The sequence below is a fragment of the Peromyscus leucopus genome, chromosome 2 (genome assembly GCF_004664715.2).
Source record: "Peromyscus leucopus breed LL Stock chromosome 2, UCI_PerLeu_2.1, whole genome shotgun sequence".
Classification (NCBI taxonomy): domain Eukaryota; kingdom Metazoa; phylum Chordata; class Mammalia; order Rodentia; family Cricetidae; genus Peromyscus; species Peromyscus leucopus.
In genome coordinates this window covers 29,345,359-29,359,321 of record NC_051064.1, presented here as the reverse complement: position 1 = coordinate 29,359,321, position 13,963 = coordinate 29,345,359, and the positions used below count along the sequence as shown (strand labels likewise).

Here is a 13,963-nt window from a genome sequence, read left to right as displayed (position 1 = left end):
CAACGCTCTATTTTAAAATATTTCCTTTAAAATGAACAAAACTTTGCTTCTGTGCTTTAAGAAACTACACAGCATTCCTTAGATTATTTTGCATTTCAAAATAAGATTTGGAGCCAAGGAAGTGACATGCCTATATAATCCCAGCACTTCAGTATTGGAGAGTCTGAGACAGGAGAATCAAACATTTGAGACTAGCATGGGCTACATAGTTAAGAACTTGTCATTTAAAAGAAAAAAACAATAATAAGATTGGGGATTCATTTTAATTCTAGCACAGCTTTCCTAAAACACAGCTGAAAGCTGGTAAGATATCTTAGAAGGTAATGGTGCTTACTAACAATCCTTACAATTGAATCCAATCCTCAAAACTCATGTGGCAAGAGAGAACCAACTGTCAGAAGTTCTCCTCTGACCTTCATTTGCACTGTGGCACATGAGCCATACAATAAATAAATAAAGTCAACTGACTTAAAAGGATTTCTATTTGGAACCCAGGGACTGAAAATATATTAGCAGCACATGCGCAAGCAAATAGGAAATGACCAGGAATGCCACCTGACATTTATACCCCAGCATAAGTTGGGCATAACCACAACAGTGAATAATCCAACAACAGCTGGACCTTCCATTTGAAAACTTAACTAAAAGCAATTTAAGTTAAGAAGATAATTTAGGGGCTCCAGAAATACAGTTCAGTTGGTAGAGTACTTGCCTAGCATTCAAGAAGCCCTACATCTCACATCATAAAATGGGTGTGGGAGCAGACCCCTGGTCTGGGGAGATGGGGGCAGGAGGATTAGTTGTTCAAGATAATTTGCAGCTATTTAGATAGTTGGAGGCCAGCCTGGACTCCATGAGACTCAAGTCTTTAAAATTAAACAAAACAAAACAGAAAAAAAAAATTATCTGGGGTCTGAGTACATAGCTCAGCGGTAGAACACTTGCCTAGTATGTGCCAGGCCCCAGAAAGACAACATCAAAAAAGCTGATCTGGCAATTGATCATATAATATACTTAATTTTAAATCTTACATCTTTATTCTAACATCATGTGCCAATACTCTTATACATATACATGTGAAAAGTTCATTGGTAACAGTATTTTTTTCTCTAAAATTGTTATGAATTTCACAGCATCCTTTCTGGGGAGAAATTTATCTTAGCAAATATACTTGGACGTTAATTTATCATTGATAGTTCGGTGTTTTCAAATGTAAAATTAATTGTAATATTTTCAATGCCGTATGGACCATGTCATCTTTGTGTGTGTAAAAGTCAGTTATAACAACTGTCAGTATTGACGGAATGCATATGAAGCATAAGCCATAACTCATTAAAGAGATTTGGTGGTTGAAAAAAAAAAAAAAAGCTGATCTGGCTATGTCTTTATTATTAATAATGATACTCTAACTAGACCTATATCAACTTATAACACTATAGGATATTTAAACTAGAAAACGAGGCACGGGAAACAAGCCTCTACAACTGGAAAGAGGAAAATAAATTAATTGGTTTTTTAAACATTATTTCTAGAAGTTGTAGCTTTCTTGTGACTCTGCTTTTTGGAACTTTTTTTTTAAACAAATGTCTGCAACATATAAGGTATGAGTAGACAAACATGCAAATCTAGTCGCATGTGCAAAAATGGGTAGGGAAAGAATACACTTGTATGGAAATGGAAGACATTTACTAAGGCTCTGGCAGCCCACTCTATGATGGAAACAGGCGGCTTGCTTGTGCAAAGACCCATTCCCTCAACCTCTTTCTCATCTTTACACTGACACTATGAAAGATTCTTCAGTGTTGGGGTTCCAACAATAGCTCTTAAATCAAGTTTCAAGATATTAAAAATAACCAATTAAAATAAAACAGGAGTTATTTCAAAACAAAATTTCATTTTTACATAGTAAAACATGATTTTCTTGTCGTAGGCAATCTTGAGCTGATTGCACATGTAAATTCACCACTTACACTGAAGCTAATGAATGCATTCATCTATAAAATTTTGCAACTGGATCAGACCAACACTAACTAGCTCCTTTACTTCAACAGCCTTTATTCAGCACTGTTAAGGAAAGTAGCCATTCCTCTAGGAACAGGCAAGTTATCATGTCACAACCAACCTGGGTTTGTTTCTTCTGTACACCAGTTTAAAAAATAAACTCCCTTCTTATATGGTGCATGTGTATTGTGGTTTGAATATGAAATGTTTCCCACAGGCTCATGTGTTGAGCACCTGGTCCCAGCTGGTTGTACCATTTGGGGAGTTCTAAAACCTTTATGTGTCTCACTGTGAGGGGGAGAAGTCACTGAGGGTAGGCTTCAAGTTTTATAACATGGCCCTCCTTCCTACCACAGAACCACTTGCCTTGACCACCATGATGGGTAACAATTCCTTAGAACTCTGAGCTGAAACAAACCTCTTCTCTCTGATGCTGCTTCTTGTCAGTTATTTTGTCACAGTGATCAAAAAAGAACAAAATATATTTAAAGCAATGTGATCAACTCAAAATTTACCATATGAACAGTAAAGGGATCCTGGCGATTCAACATTGGCAGGAAGTATGGCCAGGCAGTGCTCTTGCTTCGTTTTGCATAGTCAAAGAAAATGCTGACACGCTGGTGATTTTCCTAAAAGAAAAACAAGAACATAATAATTGTATACTACTTCTCACCCACTTATTGCATATCCCGTTAAGATGTATGTTCAGCCAAATTTCTACATAACCAAAGTTCCTCTGGAAATCCTCCAACCCTTGAAAACCCCCTAGTCTTGCAGTTTGGGGGTGGGGGGGGGTCTATATAAACACCACCATCTTCTATGTTCCATGCTATTTTCTCAAACCCCAATTTAGTGAGATAGCTCTGTCTGACAGAAAATAAAGCTTGCATAATTTGGCCAAAGTTTGGGTAATATTCTTTACTCTCGTTTCAGTGGGATTAATAGGATCACAAGGACTATAATTTATATATTTTTTTCTCAGCTCTCAACACTGTCCTGACATTTCTACCTCCATCAAAGTATGAACAATCTGGCTGTTAAACAAAAGAAATAGAAAGTGGGAAGAGAATAAAACACCCAAAGTTAAGTACAGACTCAGAAATTCAAGACCAGCTTGGGCAACACAGTGTAAGATGCAATCTAAAAAAAGAGGCCACACTTTATGGTACACACCTATAATCCCCTGGGGGATAAAGCTTCAAGCGCTTAGGTTTGAGCCAACCTGGGCCACAAAGGTTTGAGGACAGCTTGGCCTCCGTAGCAAGGCCCCAATGGAAGGGAGAAAGGGAAGGCGAAAGAAAGAAGAAGAGGTAGGAAGGGAGAGGAGGAAGGAATAAAGGAAACAAGGAAGAGGAAGAAGAAGGGAGAATGAGAAGGAAAAGAAAAGAAAAAAAGGCTTGAGAGCATAGATCCATCGTAGAACCCTTGCTTAGCACGTATGAAGCCCTGGGTTCAATCTCCAGCCACATATAAAAATAAGTTGTAGGGTGCTTATCAGAGTCTAGATGAAACGTATTAGTAATAGTCATAAATGAAGACTGCTTAATACATCTACTAAAAGAAACAGATAGAGTAGTTAGTTAATGTTATTTGTTAAATGGCGCAGTGTTATTCATTAAGTGATTGCTGTTTACTGTGTGAGAAAAGCCATTATAAGAGTTTAAGGGAAGGGAACAGAAGGGTTGTGCATAGGCCTATGGAATGACCATGCAAGACAAAGGGGGAGGAATAGGTGAAACCCGCTTTTATAGGTACACGCCCCCCATGCACATGTGCATATGGGCTTATATAGCTACACCACACATGTGCATAGATTGCGTGACCATGCGGCTTGCAGATTACGAGATCACGAAGCGTACAGATTATGTAAGACATACGACCCTAGGATGACAAAGCATCTTGCCTAGCTACTGGACAGGGAACGCATCATCATGTAGTTGGGTGAGTGGCTAGGAATTCTAACAGTTAACATATATGAGACCTGAAGAAGGAAGGGAAGAGTAAATCATGTTCAACTTGCAAAAGCAAGACCCAAGTCCATAATGCGCATAAGAGATGAACCTAAAATAAAATTGTTCACCTGAAGCAGTGAGAAGCAAAGTGTAGGAAAAGCTATGAAGCCAAATCTTGTGACTCAGGCATGTAATCCAGCTAACTATTCATGAAACTAAGACTGAAGGGTCACAAGTTCAAGGCCTGCCTAAACATACAATGAGTTCAAGGTCAGTCTAAGCAACTTAATAAGATTCTGTCTCAAAACAAAAAGTATAATCTAAAGGGTGTGTGTGTGTGTGTGTGTGTGTGTGTAAGTAAAAACACCTCATGATAAATTGCTTGCCTAGCCCTAGGTTCAATTCTCAGTACCACAAAAAAATATGCAAAGAAGAAAAAGAGGGGAGTTGGGAGCGAGTAGGGGATAGAAAAGTAGAAAGGGGGGAGGAAAAAAGGAGTGGGAAAGGAAGAGGGGAAATAGGGAGGGGGAAGAGAGAGAGGGACAGGGAAAGGAAGAGGGAGATAGGGAGGGAGGAAGAGGGACAGAGACAGACTGACTGAGTTTAGGATGGCCAAGATGACAGTCACACAGTTATAATCCCAGCATTCAGAAGACTAAGAAGAACTAGAGTTTAAAGTCATCCTGGGTTATGGAAGCAAGATCTTGTCTCAAGAAAACAAAACAAGAAAGTAATCAAACTAGACCATCTAAGATCCAGAGATGTCTGGTTCACTCCTGTAATCTCAGTATTTGGAATGCTGAGCAGAGGACTGCCATGAGTTCAAGGCAACACAGTGAATTACAGACCAGAGACACAAAAAGAGATCCTGTCTTAAAAAGCCCAACAATTAACAAGAAAATTAGAGTACAAAATAAATTTTTACCATGCAAAACAATAGCATAAGCATAGACAAAATTAAAAATACAAACTGGGAAAAACTGTACTATATATACAGGTATACCTTTCAAGGGTTTATAATGAACTCTTCAAGTTTAAGAAAAAAAAAGACTTAAGGCTGCAGAGGTAAGTGTGAATGGAAGGCAAAGGTGATAAACCAAGGTTACAGACAATTCTAAGTGCAAGCTGTCTATATAGGGCTAACTTTCTGGAAACATGCTAAGTTTCACACTCTCAAAATTCATGAAATACACAAGGATTAGAGGAAAGTGAGGTAGGATGTAAATAGAATCAAATGACTCTACTCAGAAAAATAATAATACACCTATTCTAAAAGAAACTTGACCACAACACCCTGACAACACACTTCATGTTAAATACAAAGACCTGCAAATACTGAACTCTAGGTAATAAGCTTGAGCTTCAGTGTATATAGGGATCAGTAACTCTAAAATTACTTTCTGAGTATCATGGACATAACAAGTAAATCCATAAACTGAGAAGAAAAGCACAATGTTGCTGCCTCACTAGAGTTACAAATAGGAGCAAAACTCTAGTGTTGATGTGAAAATAAAGGAGGCATCTATAAATGATAAACTATGAGTTCACACTGGTATTTGTCTAACAACAAAGGACACAGGTGTTTCATATGTATACATGTACCTAACAGTACAGTCTACACACCAACTCAAATGCTTCCTGTGCCACATCCAGTCCCACACAATAACCAAGGGAGATCATAACATCCCTGCCTTCCTTAACCTTCCTGTCTTAAAGACTAAGTGTGCAGAGAGATGAGACCATTATGAGACAGGACTGCATCAACCCAGGATTGTTATTACAAAATAATTATCTCCCTAAAAAACTGGTGGCCCCCAGCAACTGAGCCATTCTTCCTAATTTATATATCCCTAATAATGGCCACTATACATGTCAGAAACTAGGCCATGAGTGTGCAGGATTTTTCCTTATAAACTGGCAAGAGTAGTCTTTAAGGGCCCAGACTATCACTTTTCTCCCAGTGTCTCTTCTCCTCCCCCAGTTCTAGGAGGGAAGAGTTGAACCTAGGTCAGGCTAAAGAAGCCCTTTACAAGTGGGCTAAATCCCCAAGCCTCTTCACATCTCTTGAGACACAGACAGGCACTAGCTTGAACAGCTGAAGGAACCATCTCATAAACCCTGCTCTACAAATTAAGCCATATTAAAAATTATTACTAGGCCCTTCTGAACTCACAGGCAATTAAAGCAGTAATCAGAATGTTATGCAGCTGAAAGTTTCAGATTATACGCAAAACTGTCCCAAAGGAACTAAAGCCCTCTTCCTGTTCCTGGCCTGGAACAAACAGCATCAAAAGCTGGTGGCGACTGAAAGAGAAGGAGCCTCAGGGTTTCAGTAGATTGTGTTGGTGTTCAATCAAGAGGTAGGCCTGGGCTATATGTACATCAGCGGAGGACTTGCCTTGCATGCATGAGGCGCTAGGTTCAATCCCCAGTTCAACCAAAAAGAGAAAAAAAACTTTTAGCTAATTTCAGGAAAATACAAGTGGAATTCCTTGGTATTGTGAAAATGGAAATCAGCTTTGTGTAAGTACTTCCACCATTAACACTAATAGTAAAGTAAGAAAATGTGCCATGCTCTAGAAGAGAATCACTAAGTGAAACCTTCCAAAACTGCTGTTACTGTAAAGTATGAAACAGCAAAGTCCTCAAAGGTATTAGGAATATACCTACCTGCAGCATGTCATCAACCATGGTTAGTATGTACTGCACTGTCTGTTCTTTGGAGATGTGTGTCATCAGATTTATAAATGTTTTAGCACACTGCAAAACACAAAATTAATGTTATTGTTCTCTTCTTTTTTTTAAATTTTGAAGCAGGGTTTCAGCATGTAGCCTTCACTGTCCTGTCCTCACTGTGTAGGACAGACTGGCCACAAGCTCACAAGAGATTCCCCTGCCTCTGCCTCCCAAGTACTGGGATTAAAGACATATACTACCACACCAGCACATTATTTTCATTTGTCATAATTTTAATGGAAACATTAAACATCATTATGATGAGACCTGAGAACTTTACCATGACTTACATCAGATTTTTGACTGTTTTCTAGTGGTAAGCTTTAAAATAGTTACTGTTTTTAAATACACTCACCTAGCAATTATTACTCTTGATTACTCAGGACAGTATAACACTTTATAGACAATTAAAAACTAAAAATGGTTTTTAAATATTACTTACTCATTTTTTTAGACTAACTTGGATATAGCTCACTGATAGAGCACTTGCTTAGCAAGCCAAAAACCCATGGATTTTATCCCTACCATGGAAAAAGTACTGTTATTACTAATATTAATGTGAGTAACATATGTACAGTATAATACTAAAGGTTTCCTAGCATTTTAATTTTTATGTTGCAGTTTGAGGCTGGAGGTTGAATCCATGGTCTTCCTATACATCTCTACCACTTCAGCTACACCTCAGCCCTTTCTAGACTTTGTAATGACAGGGAAACAAGTGCTTATTATAAAATAAATGTAAGGATCACCTGGCTGCCTTCACTCTGAAGCATCTCTTGCTTCTCCTCAGAACTTCTTTTCATTTCATACCTTTGAATAAATTCACAATCTTCAGCAGAAATCATCTGCCCCCTAGGAAACAAGAACAATTAATCTATTCAGTAAGTACCAAGCAGCTATTGTGAGTGACACAGAAATTCCTAATACTTTTCCTTTCTCCTTGTAAGCTCAAGGAAATTATATGCCATTGTTTTGTACTAGGTTCCTGCATGTGGACCCTGAAGAACTAACTAAAGAGTCTAACACAACCAGAAAAGATAGCAGACTAATTTCCCCAACGGTGTAGTTTCAATGAACATAATAAGGAGCATCCTGTGCTTAAATGCTAATCAAAAAATCACACCTGACTAACCTAACCATAACCAATTCTGCTATTGTGGCTTTCCATCCCCATCTTACAACAGTAACCCAGAATGAGGACTGAACTTCCTGACCTTCATTTCTGCTTTTCTTTCCTTTCTATTAAACTCCTCTGGTTGGCCCATCAGAAAACACTGCATTTTGTGGAATAGTATTGTCTGACTGTAGAAATGCAAAGGGAATGAAGTAACATCTTTTAATTTGTTGAAAATTGTCTTTTGATAGTTATAAACAATAATGCTAAGAGCCTTGTCATCATTCAAAAGTTTAGCTCTAACACTATTTTATCTAAGCAAAATAGGAACAATAACCACATGACTTTCGAAGGACTGTATAAAGGGCAGAAGTACATAATCTAAGACACAGTTAATACAGCACCTTACCCACTGTAAGGATTCAATAAAATGTCACCTCTTGCTTTTATTCAAAGTCTCCTTAATTCCTCTCTACCCCAAGCCCAACATATTTACTTGGCCTTCAAATTCATTATACCCAAAAACTTTATAGTGATATTCTACAGTCATTTCCTGACATATTTTGTCTTCCAATAGAGAATATGGTTATCCTCCCTCTCTTTGAAAAGAAACCTCTCCTTAGCCAGGCATAGTGACACACGCCTTTTATGCCAGCCCTGGTAGGCAGAGGCAGTATGGTCTATATAATGAGTTTCAGGAAGCCAGAACTGCACAGTAAGACCCTGTCTTGAAAAGGAAGCAAAAAAAAAGGGGGGGGGAGAAAAATAACCTCTCCACTCTGACCTCTGTCCTTCACAGAGTCATCCCACTTCCTGTTCTCCTCCCAGTGGAGGTCCTTCACCACTGGCTTTTTGTTCTTCACAGTTTGCATCCAACGATTAATCCTTGAAATTCTGCTTTTCTTCCTCAAACTCCTTTCTTCCAGAGATTCAAGTCAAGAGAGTCCAATCTTCCTCTCTCCACTAAATCATCTCCAGCTATCTCTTATTTCCAAGTAGAAAAAAATTCAACATCATCACCACTGAACCTGTCATCTGCTATTCCAAGCTGGCTTAACCTTCCAGCTGCTCCATTCATCAAGGACTCAGGTATGTCACAATAACCACCACCACTCTCAAATCCTAAAGTCTAAATCCAGACCCTCCTTCATAAGACATAACAGCAGAACAACCCTTCAAGTGTCCATATGACTCACTTCAGAACACATACATCCCCTAAAAGAAACTGAACCACAAGCTACTTGAAGCCTCCATATGCACCCACATTCAAACCTGAGCTCTCTAAACAGGGCTCCCTGCACTGCAGTCTCTATTCCTTCCGCTTAGATAACTACTGTGAGACTTTTCATGTGCTTTGTCAAGACTTCCCCAATGCTCCTAGATGGCTGTTTCTTACTTCTTAGTTATATACCTCCATTTGCTTTATATCTATGTATGTGTGCATATATGTGTCACATGACTTCATTTAATACTTACATAGTTTATTATTTAGTTCATCAAAGATCTGTTTCTTCATTAGACATTAGGAATTTAAAAGCAAGGTTAGAGTATTATGATTCTTGTATCCGCAACACATACTTTTGCTGATTTCTGTCTGACTAGGACAAACTCATTCCCACTGTTTTTGTTTGGTTTTTGTACTGCCTAGTTTAGTAAAAGCTTAATCAAACACAAATACATTTTTGAATATTGTATTTTCATAGCATGTTAAAGGGCAAACACATACTGAATGACCTTTTGGTACCAGGTAACTCTCCCACAGGTTTATATGTCCTCTGTAGATGTCTAATCCATTGGTCAGATCCACTGATCATGTATGTCATGTTCAGCCTGTAACTGCTCTTTCAGGAAAGACACTTTATACCCACTAGTGTCCCACATCAGAAGGTTCAAGAACAGACATGTGGTTAAATATGGTAAGCATTTGCACATAAACATGCAGAGCAAAGGGGGCTTATAAAAGGAATCTATAACACAGATAATAAAATGAAGTTCAGAACTAGGAAAAAGGAAAATAAGATGTATGTAGCACCAAGGCCTCAGGACTGGAAAAGTACACAACTGAAAAATCTCCATGTAACTCAAAGCACTCCACAGCCAAGCCAGAGAAAGTTCTGCTGCACTGCCAGTGCTTTATGATCAACACTCTTCTGTTTGCACTACAAACAGAGCCAGGCTCTGCAACCACGCAACTCCTTGTCCTCTAATCTAAGACTTTCTGGACTAAAGAAATCAGGAGCTCAGAGGATTTAAATAATTTCACATTGATGAGCGTGGAAAACATCACTAAGTCTTTTCTCCAACCGTCCTCTGGCGACTGGCCTCACAACAGCCCACGTCCTCAAAATAGGAATCTAGAAGTCATCCTAGACATCTTTTGCCCATACACATTAAACTGAGCACTAACTTTCTCAAATGTGCCCAGTTCTGACCACTCCAACAACCTTAACACTACCACTATGTAGATTCTATATAAGATTCTCCCTATGTCTAAGCTACTTCCCTTCCCCACCAAGCAGTGAACTAGGTCATCTACTGCAGGCCAAGAACCTCAGCAGCCTTAGCAGTGCTTTTCAGGAGAACGGGCATTTGGGTTCTCCTGGTGGTACTGTGTATCCCACATTCACACCCACTGTACAAGTACTCTACCACTGAGCTCCTCCAGCTCCAAGAGTAAATAAATGTTAAACTCTGTTCCTTGTACCCCATGAGGATAGGGACTGTTTTGAAAAAGGAAACGCTAGAACACAAACTGCCATCTACAATCAACTATCACTTTCATGAGTTGCACATATTGACCATCTTATACTTCAAATATATTGTGGGTTTCATGGCTTAAGAATCATCTTGAAAAGCACCAAGTGGCAGGAACAGGCCCAACTCCTCCCAAGGGCACAGAGGTACCCCTGCCTTGCTGTGAGCTTCAGCTCTCACCACTGCTTGCCTCCAAACTATAAATAACTTCCAGCACAATCGTTGCCTTTAAGACAGTGTCTGTTGTATCTGGACAAGTCCTCTTTTTTGCCATATGGTCAAAGAGCATTCCTCCATGAATTAACTAAGTTGAAGGATCACCGCTTCAGGTAACTTCTGATGGTAGAATTAGCTACCCTTTCCTGTACACTCACAAGCCCTTGAACAGCTTCCTACCATCGCCGCTAATAATGAAGTAAAGGTCTGTTCTGATACTATGAGTTCCTTTTGAGACACTACTTTATGTAACCTTTGTGTAGACAAGAAAAATAAATTTGCAACAGACTGCTCAATTGATTTTTCAATGTACATATCCAAATCTGATCCTCAGAAATTCAGTTATAAATATGCCAAAATAAACCCACATGAAATAAAAGACAATAATAAAATATCATCAAGAATAATTGAGGACCAGTGAGATGTCTCAGAGGGTAAAGGCACCTGCCACTCAAGCCTGGCAACCTAGGTTTGATCCCTAGTACCTGACAGGAGAGAACCAGTTCTCATACAGTTATCCTCTGACCTGCAAAGGTCAGCACACAGATGGTGTTTTAAACCATCTGTAACTCCAGTTCCAGGGTATCTGAGACCTACCTTCTTCTAATCTCTGAAGGCACCAGCATGCATGTGGTACACATACATACATGCAGGCAAAACAGTCATGCACACAAAATAAAATAAAATAACCACCATAATAATAGTAACTGCTCTACTTCCCCCCAAGCTGTTCCTACCACACCAGGAGGCTCCAGCTATCTGTGGAGAGGAGGAAATGTTTCTTCCACAATTAGTATTTTTCCAGTATTTCTCTCATAGAAGCATGACCATGAAAAAGGCTGATGCAAAAGCACATGACATTCATGATTCACAGCAAACCGGTACTTACTGAAGATAAGACTGCCAGTTCACTTTGTTGGCACGAACTTCGGCAGCCTTAGCTGCAATGATGTTAGTTGGGACGGCAGCATCCACAGCACCTCGAATGTCCATTTTGGTCATCTAATATGATAGTGAATGTTTCTCCACAGATCTTCAGTTTACGGTCAAGATAAAAACAGAAGAACAGGCATTACATTTTAACTACTGGTATTAATATAATCATATTAATTTCATTTAATTTAAATATTAAAGATCCTAAAACTGTACAACATTAACATATTTCAAATCTTGTCCACAGTCCCATAAAAGGGCTTTCTATTGGCTTTTTCTTTTCTAGGGAAGAGCTTTTAATTATTAGCCTTAATGTACAGTGAGACTTTTTAAATGACTAAGAGCCTGACAGCAAATTTGGAATTAAATGGAATATTAAATAAGACTCTTTGACCACCTTTGGTGAATATGCTAATAGCAACCCAAAAATCCACTACTTGAAATCTATTAAATCACGTTCCATTCTCTTCTACAGAAAATACTATTAAATATAGATAAAGGCCCAATTATGGTATTTTATTGGCATCTATTATGCTTCATGTCTAGTCTAACAAGAAAAATGTACAATAATGAGCTTCTGAAAAATCCTCAGTTATCAACTTACAGATAAAAACTTACACTTCTTTTTACCACGATAGAAAAGCCTGGCATCCCATTCCCAAAATTTATGTTCTTGCCCACAACCATAAGGAAGTAAAAATCATACCCAAATTCTACTCCGCGTTCCCACTCTGCTTAGTCAGGGTGGAACTTAAATTCTCTATGTGGGAACGTGCTGCCTAAACCAGCAAGGTCGGCGCAGGCTGCGGGTCCCGGGGAAAACCGGCAGGGTCCGGAGGGGCTGGCGCCCGGGGGCACCGAGGGCCCCGCGCCCGCTCGCCCGCCCCCGCGCCCGCCCCAGTTCCTCCTCCGGGAAGGCCGTGCGGTTCTGCGGACCCCGGCCCGCAGGGAAAGCAGCCGGCCCTCCGGAGCCGGGGAGGGGCCCAGGCGGCCTCACCTGGACCGCGGGGGGATGTGAGGGCCGGGCGAGCGGACGCCGGTCGAGCTCCGAGGCGGGGCGGCCGCGGCAGGCAGACCGCGGGAGACGTTGTTCCTCACCAAGGAAGCCGGAACAGCTGCGAAGTGACAGCAGCGTCGGGCACGTGAGCACAGGCACGTGACCGCAGCGGAGGGCGGAAGCCGACAGGGCCCAAAACAGCTGAGAGCGCGCTCAGGCAGCCCTGTGCAGCCCACCTCGCTGGCAGCCCTGTGCAGCCCACCTCGCTGGGTGATCCAGACGCCCCGAGCCCTCGGCCCCCAAAAATCCTAACATCAGTCTTCAGAGAAGTTTAATTTACGACCTCTGAGCTTGGAATTTGTTGAATTGACCATCTCAGTGAACCTGGCACTCATACTCAGTGTTTAAGGATAAAACTGAGTCTGAAAAATGAGTCATACCCAGGGTTCCAGAAGTCTATCTAACTTCAGTTTCTCTCGGCTTGTGGTGTTTTATATCACAATTTGTCCTCAGCCCAAGTTTTCTCCCAGGAAGGCCTGAACTGCCCTCTGTCTTCAGGTTACACGAAGTATATATAATAGCGTTTGGATAGGGGTAAAAGCACGCAAAGGAATGTAAAAAATTACCAGTATATTTCTACTTTAAAAAAAAGTTAAAGTCAAGTTTTAAAAATCCATCACAAGCCAAAATCATACATGGCTATAAAGAATAATAGTGTAGAAGATTATATTGATTTTCTATCAATACTGAAACAAATTACCACAATTTGGGTGGCTTAAATCAAGCATAAATTCATCATCTTATAGTGTGTGGGTCAGAAGTCCAGAAGAATAGGTCTCTCCCTGCAGAACAGCTTTAGGCTGAAATGAGTTTATACTACAGGCTCAGGAAAGTCTGCTCTCCTACCCTCTCCAGTTCCCAAAGGCTCATGAGTCCTTTTCTCAGTGTTCGAAGTCACGGTCAGCATGTCTACCCTTCACTGACCTCAGCTCAAAGAGGTATCCAAGTTTCACCTGAGTAATCCAAGCAACTCTCCTGATCCTTAACCGATTCACTCCTTCATCCTGTGATTCCATTTGCCAAGTAAGTTGATATTTTCAAAGGTTCACTAGGTTAGAACACGGGCCCATTATTCTGTCAGAAATTAGATGGAAGGATACACCTTAATTTAATGTAAATTGCTGAATAACGATGCAAAAGGGCCCATATCTTATACCTTACATAATATGCCTTATTTTTCTGAAGGAAAAAATTTATCTT

At 40.0% G+C, this 13,963-nt stretch overlaps 1 protein-coding gene across 4 annotated transcripts in view; it reads right to left on the bottom strand.

Annotated features, from left to right (window-relative positions):
- Atp6v1h (ATPase H+ transporting V1 subunit H) overlaps positions 1 to 12,849 on the bottom strand; it is a 98,881-nt gene extending 86,032 nt beyond the window's left edge. For 3 of the 4 annotated variants that reach the window (XM_028893652.2, XM_028893653.2, XM_037202455.1), the window contains exons 1-5: positions 12,704 to 12,849; positions 11,663 to 11,806; positions 7,439 to 7,541; positions 6,624 to 6,713; positions 2,517 to 2,630 (exon numbers count right to left, since the gene is read on the bottom strand). In XM_028893652.2, the coding sequence (XP_028749485.1) occupies positions 2,517 to 2,630; positions 6,624 to 6,713; positions 7,439 to 7,541; positions 11,663 to 11,775 (420 nt within the window). In that variant the 5' untranslated portion in view covers positions 11,776 to 11,806; positions 12,704 to 12,849. Of the gene's footprint in view, positions 1 to 2,516; positions 2,631 to 6,623; positions 6,714 to 7,438; positions 7,542 to 11,662; positions 11,807 to 12,412; positions 12,543 to 12,703 lie in introns of those variants that run through there. The other variant, XM_037202454.1, reaches the window with a different exon arrangement.
- Between the last annotated feature and the right edge of the window lie 1,114 nt (positions 12,850 to 13,963).